General features: G+C 60.5%; 1 protein-coding gene across 10 annotated transcripts in view; it reads right to left on the bottom strand.

Moving 5' to 3' along the window:
- Window positions 1–4,785: 4,785 nt before the first annotated feature.
- Window positions 4,786–18,914, bottom strand: part of DCTN1 (dynactin subunit 1) — a 133,492-nt gene continuing 119,363 nt past the window's right edge. For 6 of the 10 annotated variants that reach the window (XM_045017901.1, XM_045017902.1, XM_045017903.1 and 3 more), the window contains 15 exons: window positions 18,553–18,721; window positions 17,620–17,688; window positions 17,025–17,087; window positions 16,687–16,836; window positions 15,330–15,491; window positions 14,866–14,997; window positions 14,194–14,322; window positions 13,682–13,824; window positions 12,966–13,132; window positions 10,784–10,798; window positions 10,106–10,239; window positions 8,999–9,188; window positions 7,730–7,806; window positions 6,372–6,461; window positions 4,786–5,925 (listed from right to left, as the gene is read on the bottom strand). In XM_045017901.1, the coding sequence (XP_044873836.1) occupies window positions 5,788–5,925; window positions 6,372–6,461; window positions 7,730–7,806; window positions 8,999–9,188; window positions 10,106–10,239; window positions 10,784–10,798; window positions 12,966–13,132; window positions 13,682–13,824; window positions 14,194–14,322; window positions 14,866–14,997; window positions 15,330–15,491; window positions 16,687–16,836; window positions 17,025–17,087; window positions 17,620–17,688; window positions 18,553–18,721 (1,828 nt within the window). In that variant the 3' untranslated portion in view covers window positions 4,786–5,787. The remainder of the gene's footprint in view (window positions 5,926–6,371; window positions 6,462–7,729; window positions 7,807–8,998; window positions 9,189–10,105; window positions 10,240–10,783; window positions 10,799–12,965; window positions 13,133–13,681; window positions 13,825–14,193; window positions 14,323–14,865; window positions 14,998–15,329; window positions 15,492–16,686; window positions 16,837–17,024; window positions 17,088–17,619; window positions 17,689–18,552; window positions 18,722–18,914) is intronic. The other 4 variants (XM_045017899.1, XM_045017905.1, XM_045017898.1 and 1 more) reach the window with 3 other exon arrangements.

Below are 18,914 nucleotides of genomic sequence, written 5' to 3'. Positions count from 1 at the left end.
CTCAGCATCTCTCACCTCCCCCCGCTCCCCCCCGGGATCTCCTCAGCATCTCTCACCCCCCCACCCCCCCCCCCCGCCCCGCCGGGATCTCCTCTGCATCTCTCACAACCCCCCGCTCCCCCCCCCCGGGATCTCCTCAGCATCTCTCACAACCCCCCGCTCCCCCCCCCCGGGATCTCCTCAGCATCTCTCACCTCCCCCGCTCCCCCCCCGCCCCCCGGGATCTCCTCAGCATCTCTCACAACCCCCCGCTCCCCCCCCGGGATCGCCTCAGCATCTTGCACATCCCCCGCGCCCCCCCCCGCCCCCCCCGGGATCTCCTCAGCATCTCTCACCTCCCCCGCTCCCCCCCCCGCCCCCCGGAGCCGGGTCTCGGCTTCGGTCCGGCCCGACCTGCCCCGGGCGGGTCCCGGCTGCCGGCTCCTCCTCACCCTCCTCGGGCCCAGAGCTCCAGCCCAGATCCCCTGGGCCCGGCTCCAGGAGCTGCCGGGGCGGAGGGGAGGCTGAGCGGCCGGTCACTCCCCCCGCCTCCTCCTGCCCCTTTCTAAAGCTGGGCCCCACCTGGGCCTTGCCCCAGGCAGCCGGGACCTGCCCCGCTCAGAGATCATGGCCAATGGCTCCGCACTCGCATCCGCCAACTCCCCCAGCACCCTCGGCTGCAGCGCATCCGGCCCCACGGACGTGGGCTCGTCCAGCTTTCCTAAATAGCCCCAAACCCGTTCTTTCTCCACGGGGGGGCTGCTCACCTCCTTCCCACACCGTGCTGCCCAGTGCAGCCGTCTGGGAGCTGAGCTTGTCTGTGCAGACCGAGGCAAAAAAAGCATTGAGTGCACTAGCTTTCTCCACATCCTCCGTCACTAGGTTCCCTCCCTCATTCAGCAAGGGGCCCACACTTTCCTTGACTTTCTTCCTGTTGCTAACATACCTGAAGAAACCCTTCTTGTTACTCCTAACATCTCTTGCTAGTTGCAACTCCAAGTGTGATTTGGCCTTCCTGATTTCACTCCTGCAGCCTGAGCAATATTTTTATACTCCTCCCTGGTCGTTTGTTCAAGCTTCTTTTTTGTGTCTAAGATGACCCTTAAGGCTGAACGGCTAACGAAACTGTGACATCATTCCAATGAGCTAGTCTAGCACAAGAACATAAGAACATAAGAAAGGCCGTACCGGGTCAGACCAAAGGTCCATCTAGCCCAGTATCTGTCTACCGACAGTGGCCAATGCCAGGTGCCCCTGAGGGAGTGAACCTAACAGGCAATGATCAAGTGATCTCTCTCCTGCCATCCATCTCCATACTCTGATGAACAGAGGCTAGGGACACCATTCTTACCCAGCCTGGCTAATAGCCATTTATGGACTTAGCCACCATGAATTTATCCAGTCCCCTTTTAAACATTTTTATAGTCCTAGCCTTCACAACCTCCTCAGGTAAGGAGTTCCACAAGTTGACTGTGCGCTGCGTGAAGAAGAACTTCCTTTTATTTGTTTTAAACCTGATGCCTATTAATTTCATTTGGTGACCCCTAGTTCTTGTATTATGGGAATAAGTAAATAACTTTTCCTTATCCACTTTCTCAACATCACTCATGATTTTATATACCTCTATCATGTCCCCCCTTAGTCTTCTCTTTTCCAAGCTGAAGAGTCCTAGCCTCTTTAATCTTTCCTCGTATGGGACCCTCTCTAAACCCCTAATCATTTTAGTTGCTCTTTTCTGAACCTTTTCTAGTGCTAGAATATCTTTTTTGAGGTGAGGAGACCACATCTGTACACAGTTTTCGAGATGTGGGCGTACCATGGATTTATATAAGGGCAATAATATATTCTCAGTCTTATTCTCTATCCCCTTTTTAATGATTCCTAACATCCTGTTTGCTTTTTTGACCGCCTCTGCACACTGCGTGGACATCTTCAGAGAACTATCCACGATAACTCCAAGATCTTTTTCCTGACTCGTTGTAGCTAAATTAGCCCCCATCATGTTGTACGTATAGTTGGGGTTATTTTTTCCAATGTGCATTACTTTACATTTATCCACATTAAATTTCATTTGCCATTTTGTTGCCCAATCACTTAGTTTTGTGAGATCTTTTTGAAGTTCTTCACAATCTGCTTTGGTCTTAACTATCTTGAGTAGTTTAGTATCATCTGCAAACTTTGCCACCTCACTGTTTACCCCTTTCTCCAGATCATTTATGAATAAATTGAATAGGATTGGTCCTAGGACTGACCCTTGGGGAACACCACTAGTTACCCCTCTCCATTCTGAGAATTTACCATTAATTCCTACCCTTTGTTCCCTGTCCTTCAACCAGTTCTCAATCCATGAAAGGACCTTTCCTTTTATCCCATGACAGCTTAATTTACGCAAGAGCCTTTGGTGAGGGACCTTGTCAAAGGCTTTCTGGAAATCTAAGTACACTATGTCCACCGGATCCCCCTTGTCCACATGTTTGTTGACCCCTTCAAAGAACTCTAATAGATTAGTAAGACACGATTTCCCTTTACAGAAACCATGTTGACTATTGCTCAAGAGTTTATGTTTTTCTATGTGTCTGACAATTTTATTCTTTACTATTGTTTCAACTAATTTGCCCGGTACCGACGTTAGACTTGCCGGGATCACCCCTAGAGCCCTTTTTAAATATCGGCGTTACATTAGCTAACTTCCAGTCATTGGGTACCGAAGCCGATTTAAAGGACAGGTTACAAACCTTAGTTAATAGTTCCGCAACGTCACATTTGAGTTCTTTCAGAACTCTTGGGTGAATGCCATCTGGTCCCGGTGACTTGTTAATGTTGAGTTTATCAATTAATTCCAAAACCTCCTCTAGTGACACTTCAATCTGTGACAGTTCCTCAGATTTGTCACCTACAAAAGCCAGCTCAGGTTTGGGAATCTCCCTAACATCCTCAGCCGTGAAGACTGAAGCAAAGAATCCATTTAGTTTCTCCGCAATGACTTTATCATCTTTAAGCGCTCCTTTTGAATTTTGATCATCAAGGGGCCCCACTGGTTGTTTAACAGGCTTCCTGCTTCTGATGTACTTAAAAAACATTTTGTTATTACCTTTGGAGTTTTTGGCTAGTCGTTCTTCAAACTCCTCTTTGGCTTTTCTTATTACACTCTTGCACTTAAGTTGGCAGTGTTTGTGCTCCTTTCTATTTGCCTCACTAGGATTTGACTTCCACTTTTTAAAGGAAGTCTTTTTATCTCTCACTGCTTCTTTTACATGGTTGTTAAGCCACGGTGGCTCTTTTTTAGTTCTTTTACTGTGTTTCTTAATTTGGGGTATACATTGAAGTTGGGCCTCTATTATGGTGTCTTTAAAAAGGGCCCACGCAACTTGCAGGGATTTCACTTTAGTCACTGTACCTTTTAACTTTTGTCTAACTAACCCCCTCATTTTTGTATAGTTCCCCCTTTTGAAATGAAAGGCCACAGTGTTGGGCAGTTGAGATGTTCTTCCCATCACAGGGATGTTGAATGCTATTGTATTATGGTCACTATTTCCAAGCGGTCCTGCTATAGTTACCTCTTGGACCAGGTCCTGCGCTCCACTCAGGATTAAATCTCGAGTCGCCTCTCCCCTTGTGGGTTCCCGTACCAGCTGCTCCATGAAGCAGTCATTTAAAGTATCAAGAAATTTTATCTCTGCATTTCGTCCTGAAGTGAAATGTTCCCAGTCAATATGGGGATAATTGAAATCCCCCACTATTATTGAGTTCTTAATTTTGATAGCCTCTCTAATTTCCCTTAGCATTTCATCATCACTATTACTGTCCTGGTCAGGTGGTCGATAATAGATCCCTACTGTTATATTTTTACTAGAGCATGAAATTTCTATCCATAGAGACTCTATGGAACCTGTGGATTCGCTTAAGATTTTTACTTCATTTGAATCTACACTTTCTTTCACATATAGTGCCACTCCTCCCCCTGCACGGCCTGTTCTGTCCTTCCGATATATTTTGTACCCCGGAATGATTGTGTCCCATTGATTGCTCTCAGTCCACCAGGTTTCTGTGATGCCTATTATATCAATATCCTCCTTTATCACAAGGCACTCTAGTTCACCCATCTTATTATTTAGACTTCTGGCATTTGTGTACAAGCACTTTAAAAACTTGTCCCTGTTTATTAGCCTGCCTTTTTCTGATGTGCCAGATTCTTTTTTATGTGACTGTTTATCATCTGATCCAGCGCTTACATTATACTTCTCATTCCTCTGCTCCTGACTATAACCTGGAGATTCTCTATCATCAGACTCTCCCCTAAGAGAAGTCTGTATCCGATCCACACGCTCCTCTGCAGCAGTCGGCTTTCCCCCATCTCCTAGTTTAAAAACTGCTCTACAACCTTTTTAATGTTTAGTGCCAGCAGTCTGGTTCCACTTTGGTTTAGTGGAGCCCATCTCTCCTGTATAGGCTCCTCCCATCCCAGAAGTTTCCCCAGTTCCTAATGAACGTGAACCCCTCCTCTCTACACCATCGTCTCATCCACGCATTGAGACTCTGAAGCTCTGCCTGCCTACCTGGCCCTGCGCGTGGAACTGGGAGCATTTCTGAGAATGCCACCATAGAGGTCCTGGATTTCAGTCTCTTCCCTAGCAGCCTAAATTTGGCTTCCAGGACATCTCTCCTACCCTTCCCTATGTCATTGGTACCTACATGTACCACAAGGCTGGCAGGCAGCCAGCACCACAGGCCAGGGTGGGTCTGGGAATTGCAGCCCTGGCCGTGGGCCCAGCGGGCGGAGCGGAGAATAACCTCACTGGACCAAGCTGGGTTTAACAGTTGTAGCTTTATTCATTTCCAGAGCCCTGGAGTGCTAAGAACTGGTTACAGCAGGGGATGGTGCAGCAGCGTGCGCATGTACCAGCAGACCCAAAGCTCCTCCGCGCACTCACCCACTAGCCATGGGGGAACTCAGCTCCCAGCCCCCTACACTGATGTGACAACCACAGCACTGGGGGGAGAGAGGTTTGACACCAGCAGCTGGTGGGACGAGCTTTGAACTCACCCCACTGCGGGTATCTGTAGTGTTCAGAGCGGGAGCCCCAGGGGCTCCCTTTCCCTTCTGGCATGAACCCTTCATCCCGTGACAGGAGCTAGAGGCACAGCCCGACCGCCTGGCCAGGAGCCCAAACCCCTCAGCACCGAGCAGGGCAGAACGGGGGCATGTCTGGCTGGTCAGTTAGTCTGAGCTGAGCTGGGCAGGGTTACAATGCCGCTCCCAACCTCAGTGCAGGGCCAGCCCCTGTCTCCTGGCCACTCAGATCCCACCTGGAGAAAGGTGGTGCTCCCTACACAGCCTGCCCCGGGGCTACCAGGGGCCGAGCGGATCAGGAGCCGTGAGCTCCCTGGCCAGGTCGGTGCTGTTCGGACAAGGAGCTGCTGGGGGGGGTGTTGGAAGTGTTTTCACTGGTGAGTGTAATGTACACAATCAGGCCCAGCCCCTGACACCTCAGGCCGCCCCCCGGAGAAAGGCAGCTCTCAGATGCACCAGGAGGGCAGGGAGGAGGAAAGGCAGCTGAAGATCCAGGCAGGAGCGAACTCATCCGCACACACAGCTATGCCAAGGCCCCCCTCGGCGGGGCAGCAGGGCGAGTGGTTTCATTAGCTGGAACCCGGTGCTCCAGCCGGGGGCGCTCTGCTGGGGTCTGCTGCACACACAGGCTAGCAAGTCCCTGCCAAGAAGGGCCTGGGAGAAGAGACTCAGCAACGGGCTGGGGAGAGGGGCTGTGCAAGGAACATCCGTCTCTGGGGGGGGGGCAGGGGGGGCCCTTAGGAGATGAGGCGGCCGTGCAGCTCACACAGCTGCTCCGGCGTCAGGACGAGCTTGTGCACTTGGCCATGCCCAGGCTGGCAGGGGAAGGTCACTTTGCCGACGTACACGGTGTCGTCCTTCTTCTCCTCTCTGGCCTGGAAGAGCAGAGCGGAGGGTCAGGGGCAGCAGGCCTCAGGCTGATAAAAGCCAACCCGAGTGCCAGGAGGGTCACACTTATCTCCTAGGGGCCAGCTCCAGAGGGTGTCGCCCGAGGGGGTTTCACACACCCCAGGGCCCGGTCGCCTTTCCTCCCTGCCAGGGAGGGTTGTCAGCAGGCCCATGGAGCTCCATTCAGCCCAGAGCCACGCTGCCTGGGGATGGCATGTGCGACCCCCCATGAACAGCGACCAGCTCCCCCAGCTACAGGTGCTGGGACCCTGCGGCCCCCAGACTGCTAATCCGAATCCTGCAGACCGTGGCAAGGGAGCTCCTGCGCACAGGCCATGGGAACTCAGCTTGGCGAGGAGACCTGCCGGGCCACGTGCTCCCTCAGCCGTCACCCCAGAGCTGTGGGGACGCTCCCCGGAGAGCAGCGTCTCACCTTGAGGAAGGCAGAGGATGGGAAGGTGGCGAAGTCGGTGACGACATTGGCCCCGGGGTGCTGCAGGACCGTCTCCTTCATCACTTCATCCTGCAAGGGAGGAAAGGGGAGCAGGGCAGCATCATCCCTCCAGATGGGCACCCTGCAGGGCACCCGGCACCCCGCACGCAGATGTGGGGTGGGGAGCTCCCTGCCTCCCCTGCCAGGGTCTCCAGCAGGCAAGAGCAGCTCCCCCCATCACCCAGGAAGGGTGGGAGGACGGGGATGGCTAACCCTGCCTTGCCCAGGGTAAATGACAAGGTGCCTAAGCGGCTCCACAGGTGGAGTTCCCTTCTCCCCCGGCCCCCCGACACCTGAGTATGCAGCATGCCCAAGGCAGCGTGTGCACAGAGCACATGGGCATTTTTGGAGGGCGGGCGGGGGGGAAAATGTGGCTATCTGGGGTCATAGCCACTTTATTCACAGGTCTAAGGAAATATTTGTTCACATCAAAAAAGCACCACGTGTAACAGTCTCCCCTTAGATAGCAGGGGGCTGCAGGTCGGGAGTGAGGGGCACCGGCAGAGCTGGGGGGGAGGGGGGCAGGGCTGGGCTAGCAGGGGCTGCGGGTCGGGAGTGAGGGGCACCAGCAAGGCTGGGGGTGGCGGGGACAGGGGGCTGCAGGTCGGGAATGAGGGGCACCAGCAGTGCTGTGGGGAGAGCCCTGGGCTGGGCTAGCAGGGGCTACGGGTCAGGAGTGTGGGGCACCGGCAGAGCTGGGGGGGAACCCTGGGCTGGGCTAGCAGGGGCTACAGGTCAGGAGTGAGGGGCACCGGCAGACCTGTGGGGGGGGGTCAGGGCTGGGCTAGCAGGGGCTGCGGGTCGGGAGTGAGGGGCACTGGCAGAGCTGGGCTAGCAGGGGCTACGGGTCAGGAGTGAGGGGCACCGGCAGACCTGTGGGGGGGGGGGGGTCAGGGCTGGGCTAGCAGGGGCTGCGGGTCGGGAGTGAGGGGCACCGGCAGAGCTGGGGGGGAGCCCAGGGTTGGGCTAGCAGGGGCTGCGGGTCGGGAGTGAGGGGCACCGGCAGAGCTGGGGGGAGCCCAGGGTTGGGCTAGCAGGGGCTGCGGGTCGGGAGTGAGGGGCACCGGCAGAGCTGGGGGGAGCCCAGGGTTGGGCTAGCAGGGGCTGCGGGTCGGGAGTGAGGGGCACCGGCAGTGCTATGAGGGACGCGGCCCCCCAGCCCGTGGCAGACTCAGCAGCGCGTTGCTCTCCTGGAAGCACCGGCTGCTCCCTGCCGCCCGCTCGCTGTCTCGGCGTCAGGCGGGGCTGGGGGGCGTTTGCAGAGACGCCGACGGATCACGGGCAGTTGCTGCATTTACCTTCAGCTTGTCGATGGTGCTGCTCAGGGATTTCAGGCGGGCTGTCTGCTCCAGCAGCTGGGCGGCCGGGCTCCCTGCTGCGAGAGAAGAGACCCGGTAAGGGGGCTCCCCGCAGAGAGGGTGCCAAGTCCCCCTCGCCCAGCTGGGAGGAGCTGCCCCGAGCCGGGGTCTCTCAGTGACCGTGGCTAGCAGCTTTCAGCCCCCAGCCCCCAGCCCGGAAATGCAGCTGCGCCGCAGAGACGGGGCAGCACTGGAGAATCCTGGATCCAGGTTATCGAAGGAGAAACACGACACTGCAGGGACATTCCCATCCCGGAGGCCCATTGAAAGCAGGGGGAATAGGGCGACTAAGCCCCTGCTCCCCCAATCTCCAGGAGGGGCCAGGATAGGAGAGGCCGGAGCGGGGGTGAACGGGTCAGCGGGACCCTGGCACGCAGCTCCCAGGGCCAGGCATGTGCCGTCCTTCAGCCCGCGGGAGCTGAGCCCATCCAACAGCTCGGCCCGTCCTGGGCGGGGGCTGATCAGTGACTAGGGGGCAGTTCTGGGCCCTTCAGAAGGAAACCACCACAGCCCTGAGCCTGGCTCTCCTCGCTCTGCCTACAGGGAGCGCAAGGGAGGCCTCCCGGGGGAGGGCGCCTTTCGCAAGGGGAGGCAGGAAATGGCCAGCCCCACTAGGGGCACGCTGGTGGGCCGCACAGCCAGGCACGGCCCTGAATCCCAGCGCGCCCGGCTCCCGACCGGGGGGTCTCAGCGTTCGGTCCCCGGGGATACTGAGCGCAGATACGCACAGCGGGAGCACAGTGACGGCACCAGCCATCTCCAGCGAAAAGCAAAACCTTGACAGGGGTTAAAGTAACAAGCAAAAGTCTCCAGCCTGCTTCCCCGGACGTCCAGACGTCCCCAGCGCTGGCCCCTCGGGGAGCCGGCTGAGCGGGCGGCCGCAGTGAGGCGGGGGGGTTACGGACCAGCAGACGGGCTTCGGCCAGAACCCTATGGGACAGCCTGGGCTCCGCCCCAGAGACAGCAGCCACCCACCCCCAGGAGAGGACAGACGTCCCTGGCCGGCTCTGCCCTGGGCATAGGCCGAGAGACGAGCATGCCCACGGGCCCCGCCCACAGCCCGTCCAACAAGGGCCCACCCGGCCTCTGGCACTGAAGCTGCTACCGCCAGGAAGTTCGCTAGCAGGCCTGGACCACGGGGACCCCCCTTGGGTCCCAGCTGACTCTGCTGACCTGCCTCCTGGAGGCGCCTGCGCCAAGGAGCTGTACCTGAGCTCCTGCGCGTGACGTCCACCACCTTGGCGTTGGCGCTCATCTGGTAGAGGCTCTGCAGCAGCTGGCTCGTCTTCCTGTACAGGGAGCCGGAGGCCACCTCCTCCCCCTGCCGCTCTTTGGGAAGCGAGAGCTTCGGGACGTGCAGAGGGGGCAGCGCTGCCAGCTCCGCCTTCATCTGGGCTCCCTGAGCACGAAGCAAGACAAGCGTGTAGGCCCCAGCCCCAGCCCCAGCGCGCCGGCCAAGGGACGGCACTTGGAGGGCGAGTGGGGCCCGGCCCATTCTCCGATCGGCAGCCACAGGAGAACCAGGCAAACAGAGGGACCCAGGGCTCCTTCCCCAGGGATACCCGGCCACCAGCCGAGCCGCACAGTTCCCCCCGTCAGGGGGAGCCAAGTGCTCCCTCCCACTCACCCCAGTGCAAAGCGCAGGAGCCCAGGGACCCAGCCCCCCACCCTGAGACGCTGCCCTTCGCTCCACACCCCAGCAGCTCCAGCCGAGGAGAACTGGAGCTGGGAACAGAGCCTGGGGCCCCGGAGCTGGGGGCTGCTGGCCTGGTGTCACCTCCGCGCTGAATGGCACAGAGGAGGGAGGGGCCCCTCCCCACTGCAAGCACTGGGCCCTGGAAGCTGGTGCGGGGTAGGGGAAGGACAAGGAACAGCGGCCTGAGGCAGGGGAGCCCTTGGCATTTGATCCTTGCGAGCGGCTCTGCCAGTGCCCCTCGCAGGGCAGAGGGGTCTGACGTGCCTGTGAGTCTCAGTTAGCCATTAGCTTCAGTAATGCCCTGCAGCAGGGAGGGCCACAGGTTAACGGTACATTTCCTTTGCATACCACCGATGGCCCTTTGCTCCTATAAACAGGGGCCCAGTCAGCCTGTCTCCTCTAGATTCTCACTAGAGCTCCAGACTAAACCATCCCAGCTCCAGTGCGGCTGACCAGGCGCACTGCCCTTCCCTGCTGCCCCCGGGGGGGACCGGCTGCAGAGCAATGGGTGATTCCCGGTAGCCAGTCGGGGCGTGTGCAGCCCAGGCCTGGCCGGACGAATGCCCGGAGAGCCCAGTGGTGCAAACCCCGAGAGATGCCCCCCGGAGAGGCCCCCTCACCTTCAGCCGGTTGTTCTCAGTTTTGAGGTGCTCAATGGACAGCCGCATGGCGTCGATCTGCTGGAGGAGAAGAGGCGAATCCTTCACCTGGACAGGTCCTGAGCCACCTCCCATCACCTGGCCAGCGCTGACACCTGCAAACGGGGCGAGCACATCAGTGGGCAGAGGAGAGTCCGGAGCCGGCGTGGGCTGTGCATGCAGGGTCGGAGGAAGAGATCAGTGGGGCTGTGCCAAGGAGCCGCAGCAGGAGCGACCCACACGCACGCCCCTGGCCGGGGCACAGAGCCATCAGTCACGCAGCCGGAGATGGAGAGCCCTGGGGTCGAACCCATGCAAATACCCTGACAACACCCGTCCCAGGCCAGGATCCCACCCCGGCAGAACAGCCTCTTGGCTCACTCCTGGCGCTGAGCGGAGAGGGGATGCGGCCCTGCACTTCCCCCCGGCGGAACCAGCTCTGGGTGGATCCAGCTCCCCTCTGGGACACTGGGTAGCTGCAGGACGCTCTGGCCAGTGAGCCACGCGGCTTCAGAGCAGTTGAAAACAGCAGCACTGGAGTAGGATCCCGCTCCACCTCGACTTCCCAAAGCCTCAGAACCCCCTTCTGACATGCACTGGGGCCTGCCCTCCTGGGGCCTAGAGAGGAGGAGCCTTGGCAGGCCGGAGCAGGTACCGTACCTCTCTGCTGCTCCTCTGCAGCGGGAAGCACAGGAGAGACAAGAAGCAGAATGAAACGCTGAGGAGCAAGGCTCGAATGCAGCTCTGGCCAGAGAAGCCATTGTAAAAATGGCCCCCCAGATCTGCCCCCTCTGCACATTCACACCCAGTCTGCTGCCTCTTACTCCAGGGATCCTCACGGGGCCACACGGCTTTGGAGAAGGAGCTGGAGTCCATCCTGGCTCCCGGACCGCCTGCCGCGGGGGTGCAGGACCGGAGAGCACAGCAGGCAGTTTCCAAAACCACACAGTTCACCACCGGAGCCAATCTGGCAGGACAAGCACGCAGCCCAAGATGCCATTCCTAGAGCAGCTGCATCATGGGATGGATCCTGAGACCCGCTGACACCTCCCACCGCCTCCGCTGGGCTCAGCCCGCTCCGGATCTGGCCCGCAGGGAGCACGAGGCAGCCAGACGGCCGTGTGAACCACAGGCAGAGAAGGAAAGATGCCAGGGCACCAGCAGTTCACAAGCAGTGAGCCAGAGCCGTGAGCACAAGGAAGTGGGACATGGGACTCACTGTTCCCAGCTCTGCCACCGACTCACTCTGGGGCCTTGGAAAAGTCCCTTTGCTGTCCTGTACCTCGGCTCCCCTGCTGCAAACCGGGGACACCCCCCCGCCCCCCGGCCGACGTGCGGCCAGCACCGGTCAGCGGGAATTGGGGCAGTGCTCTGAAGATGACAAGGGCTCCTGCTGCAATCCACACAGCCAAGTGGTACCCGCGCAGTGCAGTGCCACTGCCTTTCCCGCTCTCACCAGACACAGCACAGACCAACGGTCACTGCAGCTCTGGGGAGAAAACAGGCTAAAATCCAGGGATCCGACCCGCTATGGCCAGCAGCCCACCAGCAGCGGCACTTCACTGAATCACAGCGAGGGTGGTGTGCCGGGAGGCCAGCAGCGGCCAGCAGCACGCTCCATGTCCACGTCAGCACACAGCTGCAGGCGTCAGCACTGGGCATCCCCCTCCGTACAAACGCCAGTGGGATCAGGAGTCCAGACGGGCTCCGAGGAGCCCCCTTGGCCAGTCCCAGGAGCCTCGGGTCTGGGCCACTGTTGTGCAAGGCAGGCAGCTGAGAACAATGGCGCCGTGGGAATCACATGGCTCCGGCTCTACGCTAGAGCCTGCAGGGAGCAGAACGCAGCCCCTGTAACGGCCCAGCACTCAGCTCTGCCCTGTGCAGCTCACGCCGAGTGGAGAAAGCAGGGCCGGACCCGAGCACCCCACGCAGCTCAGCACCTCAGGCCTCGGCCGCCCACCTCTCCCCCAGAGCTGGGGCTGGACTCCAGGAGCAAACCAACGCCTCGCCGCCTGCCATGGCTGGAGAGCTGCCCGTGCCCAGAGGGGTGAGGCCAGCGGCTGTGCTTCTCCGCCAGCAGGGGAGGAGAGCCCGGGGAACCGCAGCCTCTCTCGGGAGCGACGGCGGCTGGACGCAGGCCAGGCCTGTGCTCCACATGGGGCTCTGCCGGGGCAGAACAGGGGCTGGGTGAGACTCTTCCACGTCCATAGGAACCTGCCACCCCAGCCATGGGAGCAAAGCGGAAGGAGACAGAGGGATTCCAGCAGCCTGCCAGGGCCTTTCCTCTCCAGCTGTCTGCTCGCTGGGGCGCAGGTCAGCCCATGGACTGGCTCTGAACTCACCAGCCAGTCCCCCCCATGTGGCCGAGCCCTGCAGCGTTCCCGGCCTCAGGCAGCGGCAGCACGCGGAGAGGATTCCCCTCGGCTGGCTCCTTTCCGCAATCCAGGAGTGGGCGGGCGAGCGCCCAGCTGAGCGCGCGCTGCACGGAGCGTCAGAGCGCAGGGAGGCAGTGCCGGGCCGTCACGCATCCCTCGGCTCCTCCACTGATGCCTGGACATCTCGCTCGGGGCTTCCAGCCTGCGGAGCCACCGCACGCGACCGGCTCCAGATGTCTGGGGAAGCGGCCGGTGCTCATCGAACTGAGTGACCAGCAAGGCCCCCGCCCCTCCTCTCCCTCAGGTCCAGAGCATTGCTCCCTTCACGGGGCTCACGCCAGCAGCCGCCCACCCACACTGCTCTGCCTCCGGTAGGGTCCCACTCCCCTCCCCGCAGGGCCTGTGCCCCGGGTTCCCTGCAGTAACAGCCCCAGACGCTAGGGAGGGGGCACGGGCGGGTCGCTCACCTCCCGCAATGCCCGAGACGATGGACGCGATTCCGGAGGCAGGGGATCCACGCAGCCCCTCGATGGTGCGCTTGGACTGGTTGTTCAAGCGCTGCTTTAGCTCCATCTTTTCCGACTCCAGCTGGTCAATATCAGCCTGAAGAGCATCCATGGTCTCCTCAAACTCCCTGCAGGGGGAGAGAAGCCACCAGCCAAATGAGAGACGCCCCCGGGAAACGGCACACAGCTCAGCTGGCAGAATTCACAGCCTCTACCCAGCAGGCTTTGCAGGATCTCCTCCGCTTCGGTAACTTCCAGCCTCCTCCCGCATCCATACGCTCCCCAGCCCGCTCAGGAGAGAGGGGGGCCTCCGCCCATTTCCCTGGGAGGCTGGTCTGTTCTGCAGGTGAAGATCTCACACACAGGAAGCGTCTCCTGACAACCAGCCCTCCGTCCCTTTCCCTTTATCCTGGTTCTAGCTCCATCAGGCTGACCACTGCTCTCGGGGGTCGGATACCGGGTCTGGCAATGGTGTGAAGTGCCAACGTCCGGCACCGCACAGAAAGCAGCCAGAATGCAGCCTGAGATGTGTCCTCTCTGCCACTAGCTGCCCCGGTTAACGCCACCCCTACCCTCCAGAACAGCCCTGGAAACCATGGCAAGCTGCTCCCCTTCTGCACAGGCGCCTCCCTCAGCAGGCCCACCCCGAATCCCCTGGCCCGGAAACCCACACTCACTTCTCCTTCTTTTTGAGCAGAGCCTGGGTCTCGTCCAGCTTGGTCTGGATCTTCTCCACCCGGTCATCCGCGTCCTTGGACGCGCTGTCAAGCTTCTTCTCCAGGAGACTGAGGCGCACGTTTGCTTCACTGAGCTCCTCGCCCTGGAGCGGCAGGGGAGAAAGCGAAGTGCTGCAGGCCCCTGGGCATGGCCCGCGTGCTCCAGTGCCCTGGAGCGCCCGCCCCGGCTCCACGGGTGAGCCGATAGCGGGCACACGCCACCATCCCTTACTGGCTCCGGGGCTCAGGTTAGGCCTACGCGGACCACCCACCTGGGGAGTCCCTTATGGCTGATGCCACAGGCCTCTGCTACGTGGGCAGCCTCGTGGTCGCTGGGGAAACCGATGCAAAGGGCTAACAGCTCCGCGGGCAGAGCTGCTACTGGCCAGGCGAAGGGGGCACCCCCAGGGTACAGGGTTCTGCACCGGCCCACAGGAAAGGCACATTAGGGAACAGACCACGGATGAGCTCACCTTGATTTTGAGCGATTTCTTCAGCTCTTTGATGACGGTCTCTCTGTCTTCCAGCTTCAGTCCCAGGCCCTCGGCATCCGTGATCTCGGCCCGGAGTGCGGCTGCCCTCAGATTGACAGGAGGAGGGGGCTGCAGGGACGAGAACGGGGGTTGCTCGGATATTGCCAGCTGATGGATTCCAGTGCTTGCTCATGGTGAAAATGGGCAGGACGCTGCTGAGGGGACGTCCCCCCAAATCCGCACACGACAGGCAATTGCCTGGCTCCCCGAGTCCCTGACAATGCAGGGAAGGCTGGTCTCGCTGGCTGAGAAGGCGACGGACCCTCGGCAGGTTACATGCCCTAAGGCTGAAGGCTAAGACACACCTGCTGGTTTGGAAGCATCTGCCTAGCTGCACCGACAGCAGGGGGGGCTCCTGATGCAAGGTGCTGGCTCCTCACCTGCTAACAGTGTCCAAGGAGAGCCCACTGCGCCCAGAACACACCCCACAAAACCCAGCTACGAGGGGCCGGGCCATCGGTGTCTGCTGGGTGCACTGCAGCCTGATCATCCTTGTCACCAGACAGCCCAGGTTTTCCATCTCCTCCCGCCATCCACAGGAACCCAGGGCCTCGCCTGGCTCTGTTCGGCTGCCCTGGCCCAGCCCGAAGGCGCCCCCCAGCCGTGCCCCACCTTGGTCTGCGGCCGGTCGGCGTCGTACTCTCCCTCCTGCATTGCAGTGGCCATCTTGTTCATGGTGGCAATGAGGATGTTGCAGGACTGGCGCAGGCACTCGTACGGGTTGACGCCCTGGCTGCCGTAGATCTGCAGAGGACGGTGAGAGAGAGAATTGCCCCGTTTCAAGGTGCGCTCTGCACCCGCTGAGCCAAGTACCTCTGCTAGGAAAGGCTTCCTGCCCTCGCTCCACCGACCCCAGGCCTTGGCGGGCTGTCGGCCCCTCTGCCGACGAGGAGGCTGCAGACCGAGGGGGTAGGTGAGGGGCTGGTCCCTACGCGTCAGCGTTCACTGGCTGTCGCTCCACCCAGGCTCATCCCAAGTGCCCAGGGGCTGGCGTGAGATACAAGCCCCTCGGAGGCGAACAGGCTTTCGTTCCCCGGGGCAGAGGGCTGTAGGGAAGCTGAGAACTGGGTTCCCACCTGCTCGCTTGCTTTGAAGGCCAGATCTTCCAGCTTCCCGGCCAGGAGCCCTTCATTCTCCGTCAGCGGGGCGATCATCTGGGCCCCCGCGGCAGCCACTTCCTGCAGCACCGCCACCACCCAGGTCAGGTGCTTGCGGCAGTCCAGCAGCGTGTCCGACACCTGGGGTCAGGCAGACACACGGCGATGACGGGATTCGCTCCCAGCAAAGGCAAGTGGAGGCTGTTCCTCCACACGCCTGCCAGGCGGCACAGCACTGCACTCTCCCGACGGCTAAGAGATCGCGGAGGGCAGTTCAGTGATCACCAGGGAGCAGAGCCAGGCAGCAGGAGGAAGGACAGCCCAGGAAGCCAACAGGGCGGGGAACTCTTGTCACCACCTGAGCCCAAGGTTCCTGCTCTCTGCTTCCCTCACCAGACTCCTTCCCAGGGCTTCGTGCAGTCCCTGCTGTGACACGGGCCACATGGGCTCAGGCTTCTTTACCCAGGGAAGTTCCGTTACCGGGGCCACGTTACAGATGGCAGCTCAAGGCCGTGGCTCAGGCAGGAAGATGTAGTCAGGGCTCTCCTAGCTCTGTCGTATGCTCTACCCGCTACCTAACCCCTGTGACTCCTGGCTGCGCCTTCCTCCTCTCACAGCGAGGGCTCTGCCCCGCCCCGTAAGGTGACTCTGCAGTGTCAGCGTCCCACTCCTCCCGCCCCTGCTCCGCCCCCCTGCTCGCGGTTCTCGCCAGCGTGCTCTGATCTGCCCCGCCCCAGCCCCGGGACATTCAGGAAAAGGGCCGGGGCAGACACTGCATAGCATGTTTGACGCACGGCCCAGGCACGCGTGTAACACAACACAAAGAGAGAAGAGACCCAAGTAGCGAACGCCACTGGTCCCAGCCAGGCAGACAAAGACGCACGCTGGCTCGCCAGACAACGCACTGACTGCACCGGCTCTCCCCCACTGCGCACTCTGCCTCCACTCTGCCCAAGGGACCCTTCAAGCCAGGCAGGTGACAGCATCCCTAGCACCAGACTGGTACTAAAAGCCCCTTACGCCGGCGGGGAGTCACCGGGGGGGTGGGGGGAGGCTGGGGGAGGTGAGTGACGGACAGAAGATGGCGCCTGTTGTGCGGGACTACAACGGAGCTGGCACAAGTGGGAGCCTCCCCTTCAGCGGAACCCCAATGAGCACGGCCTGCTGGGATGCGTATTCTCTGCAGCTGCCTCGCCCAGCAGGAGGGTGGCTGCAATGTTCTGCACCTCATGGTATCTGCGGTGCCCGTGCGGCTCCTGGCAAGCTGCCAGCGCAGCCCCCGGCACAGGTGTTCGGCTGCCCTTTTCCCTGGGACTTTGGCACTGGCTAGTCCCACCTGCTGTCCAAAGCCGAGTGCTGCGGGTATCCCAGGTGCGTCTGTTCCCGGCATGCGGCGTCTGATCTTCTTGCAGAACTGGCGGATGTCGCTGCAGGAGGTCTCCAGGTCCTTGAGGAGGATGGCGAGGTCGGACGCCTCCTGCCCCGTCTGCCAGGCACACGGAAGGAAGGAAGGGGGTGAGAAAGCTCAACACCTGAGATGCCGAGGGCCAGGGCATCAGCTGGCTCACGCCGGCGTAGCTGCTGACGTCCATGGAGCAACGCCAACGTACGCCAGCCGAGGTGCTGGCCCCGAATGCAGAGGGGAACCAGGGCGGCAGGAAGTCGGCTGCTCACCTGCAGGAAGGACCGCAATCGACCCACCTCCACGCCCATGCAGTCCAAGGCACTCTGGGTGAACTGCGGGACAAGCACGAGCATCATTAGTTCAGGGCAAAGCAGACTCAGCGAGACGAGCTTGCCTTGGGACAGCAGGGCTGAGCTCTCTGGGATTCCAGGCGGCCAGAGCTCGGGGATTCTGGCTCCACAGGAGCCTGGGCTGCTTTGCTCTAGGGGTGGGTTATGTTGGGAGGCACCAGGACACAGGTGTGCTCTGACGGGAGGCCTGACAGCGCCGAGTGCTCCGCTGCAGGGACCGGGCTCAGCGCTGTGATCCCAACTCCTCTTCCTGCCCTTTACTCAGCAGCGCATTGGCAGGGTGCAAACCCCGAGGGATGCCCGCCCTGATCCCAGTGCTGGTGGGTGAGAGGGGGGGTTCGGGGGGGGCGGGCAGCTGGTAAGCCCACGCTAGCAGGGGATGCACCCTGGCAAAGAGGCAGGAGTGCGTCTCAGGAGGACGTTTTCCAAAGCCCTCATGAAGGAGGCAGCAGCAGCCGGTGCAGTGACTCCTTCCCAAGGGCCTGCAGCACGGGCCGCACCGCGGCTACTTCACCTTAATGTGGTCCGCCAGCTGCATGGTGCAGTCTTCGGCTTGCTCCACCAGGTGGATGCTGTACAGGTGCTGGAAAGGAGACGGAGAGAGGCGTTAGCTTCCCCAAAGCCCTGCCAGAGCCACGAACCGCAGCCCGCCCCGTCCGCACGCAGCCTGCTGGGAGCTGGAGGAGGGCGAACGTTGTGCTGCAGACGAGAGCACAGCAGCACAAGCACACTCATGGGTCTGCCCCTTGGTAACAGCGAGAGGAACAGAACGGAGTTAATCCAGCAGAGCCACACGCTATCCCAGCTCCCTCACCTGGCTTCAAACGTTTGGGGAGAGGGAAGCGTGCTGGGGCAGGGGCAGAGGACAGCAGATTGGCTGCAGTAGCAGATGCTAAGGGGCTCTCTGGGATACTTGGAGTGGACAATCAATCAATCTTGGGAAGGGGGCCTGATCCCACGGAATTAGCAGGGATTCTCCTGCTCCACTATACTCCTCTGTGCTGGGATTACGGGAAGTTCTGGGAGGTCTAGTTCAGTCTCTGACGGGGGGACATGGCCCTGTGGGCCAGCGGTGCCGGTTTCTGCAGCCAGTGTCCTAGGGTGCCCAGATAAGGGATCCTGGCACAAGGGCGGCGAGGCATCTCCCTTCTCTAGGAGGGAATTCAGAGCAAATGGGAGATCTAGTCGCGGGCCAGCAGGGGAACCAGATCTCGGTGTCCAGGAGGCAGAGGGGAAAGAAGGAAAGGTGGTGACGGGAACCTAGCTACTTAGCCGGCAGCCTGGGAGGTTTCCCTGAAAGCAGCAATGCCACCTGGGGCTCTGCAAAGCTCAGCCCCACTTCGCTGCTCCCACCCCCCACAGCTCAGCTTGCCCTGGGGCCAGTGCCCGTAGTGCAGAGAGCGGCACAGAGCCGGCACCCGCCTGCGGCACAGACCGCACCTCCTACCTGGTAGTATTTGATAGCTTTGGTGAGTGGCTCCACGTTGACCGTCTCATCCAGCTGGTCCTTGTGCAGCAGCTGAATCAGGAAGTCCAGCGAGCGCTCATGGACACTCATCTCCGGGTAGAGCATCCCCACCTTCTTATAGACCTCAACGCTGCACTTGCTCAGGGCCCTGGCGGAGGAGCAAATACTGTCAGCTAGGCTGGGACACGGGTCTGGTCGCTACAGGGGCCCTGCAGTCTCACGCGGGCGCTCGTTCTGGATGCCGGTCAGAGGTGCTGAGCAGCTCATGGGAGCTCAGCATCCATCCGAGGTCCAGGCCCCCAGGCCAACCCAAGGAGAGGGCACTTCTGGTGACCGGGACC

Source organism: Mauremys mutica, chromosome 5, assembly GCF_020497125.1.
Source record: "Mauremys mutica isolate MM-2020 ecotype Southern chromosome 5, ASM2049712v1, whole genome shotgun sequence".
Classification (NCBI taxonomy): domain Eukaryota; kingdom Metazoa; phylum Chordata; order Testudines; family Geoemydidae; genus Mauremys; species Mauremys mutica.
The sequence above is the reverse complement of the archived record's forward strand: the minus strand, read 5'-3'. Positions and strand labels throughout refer to the sequence as shown.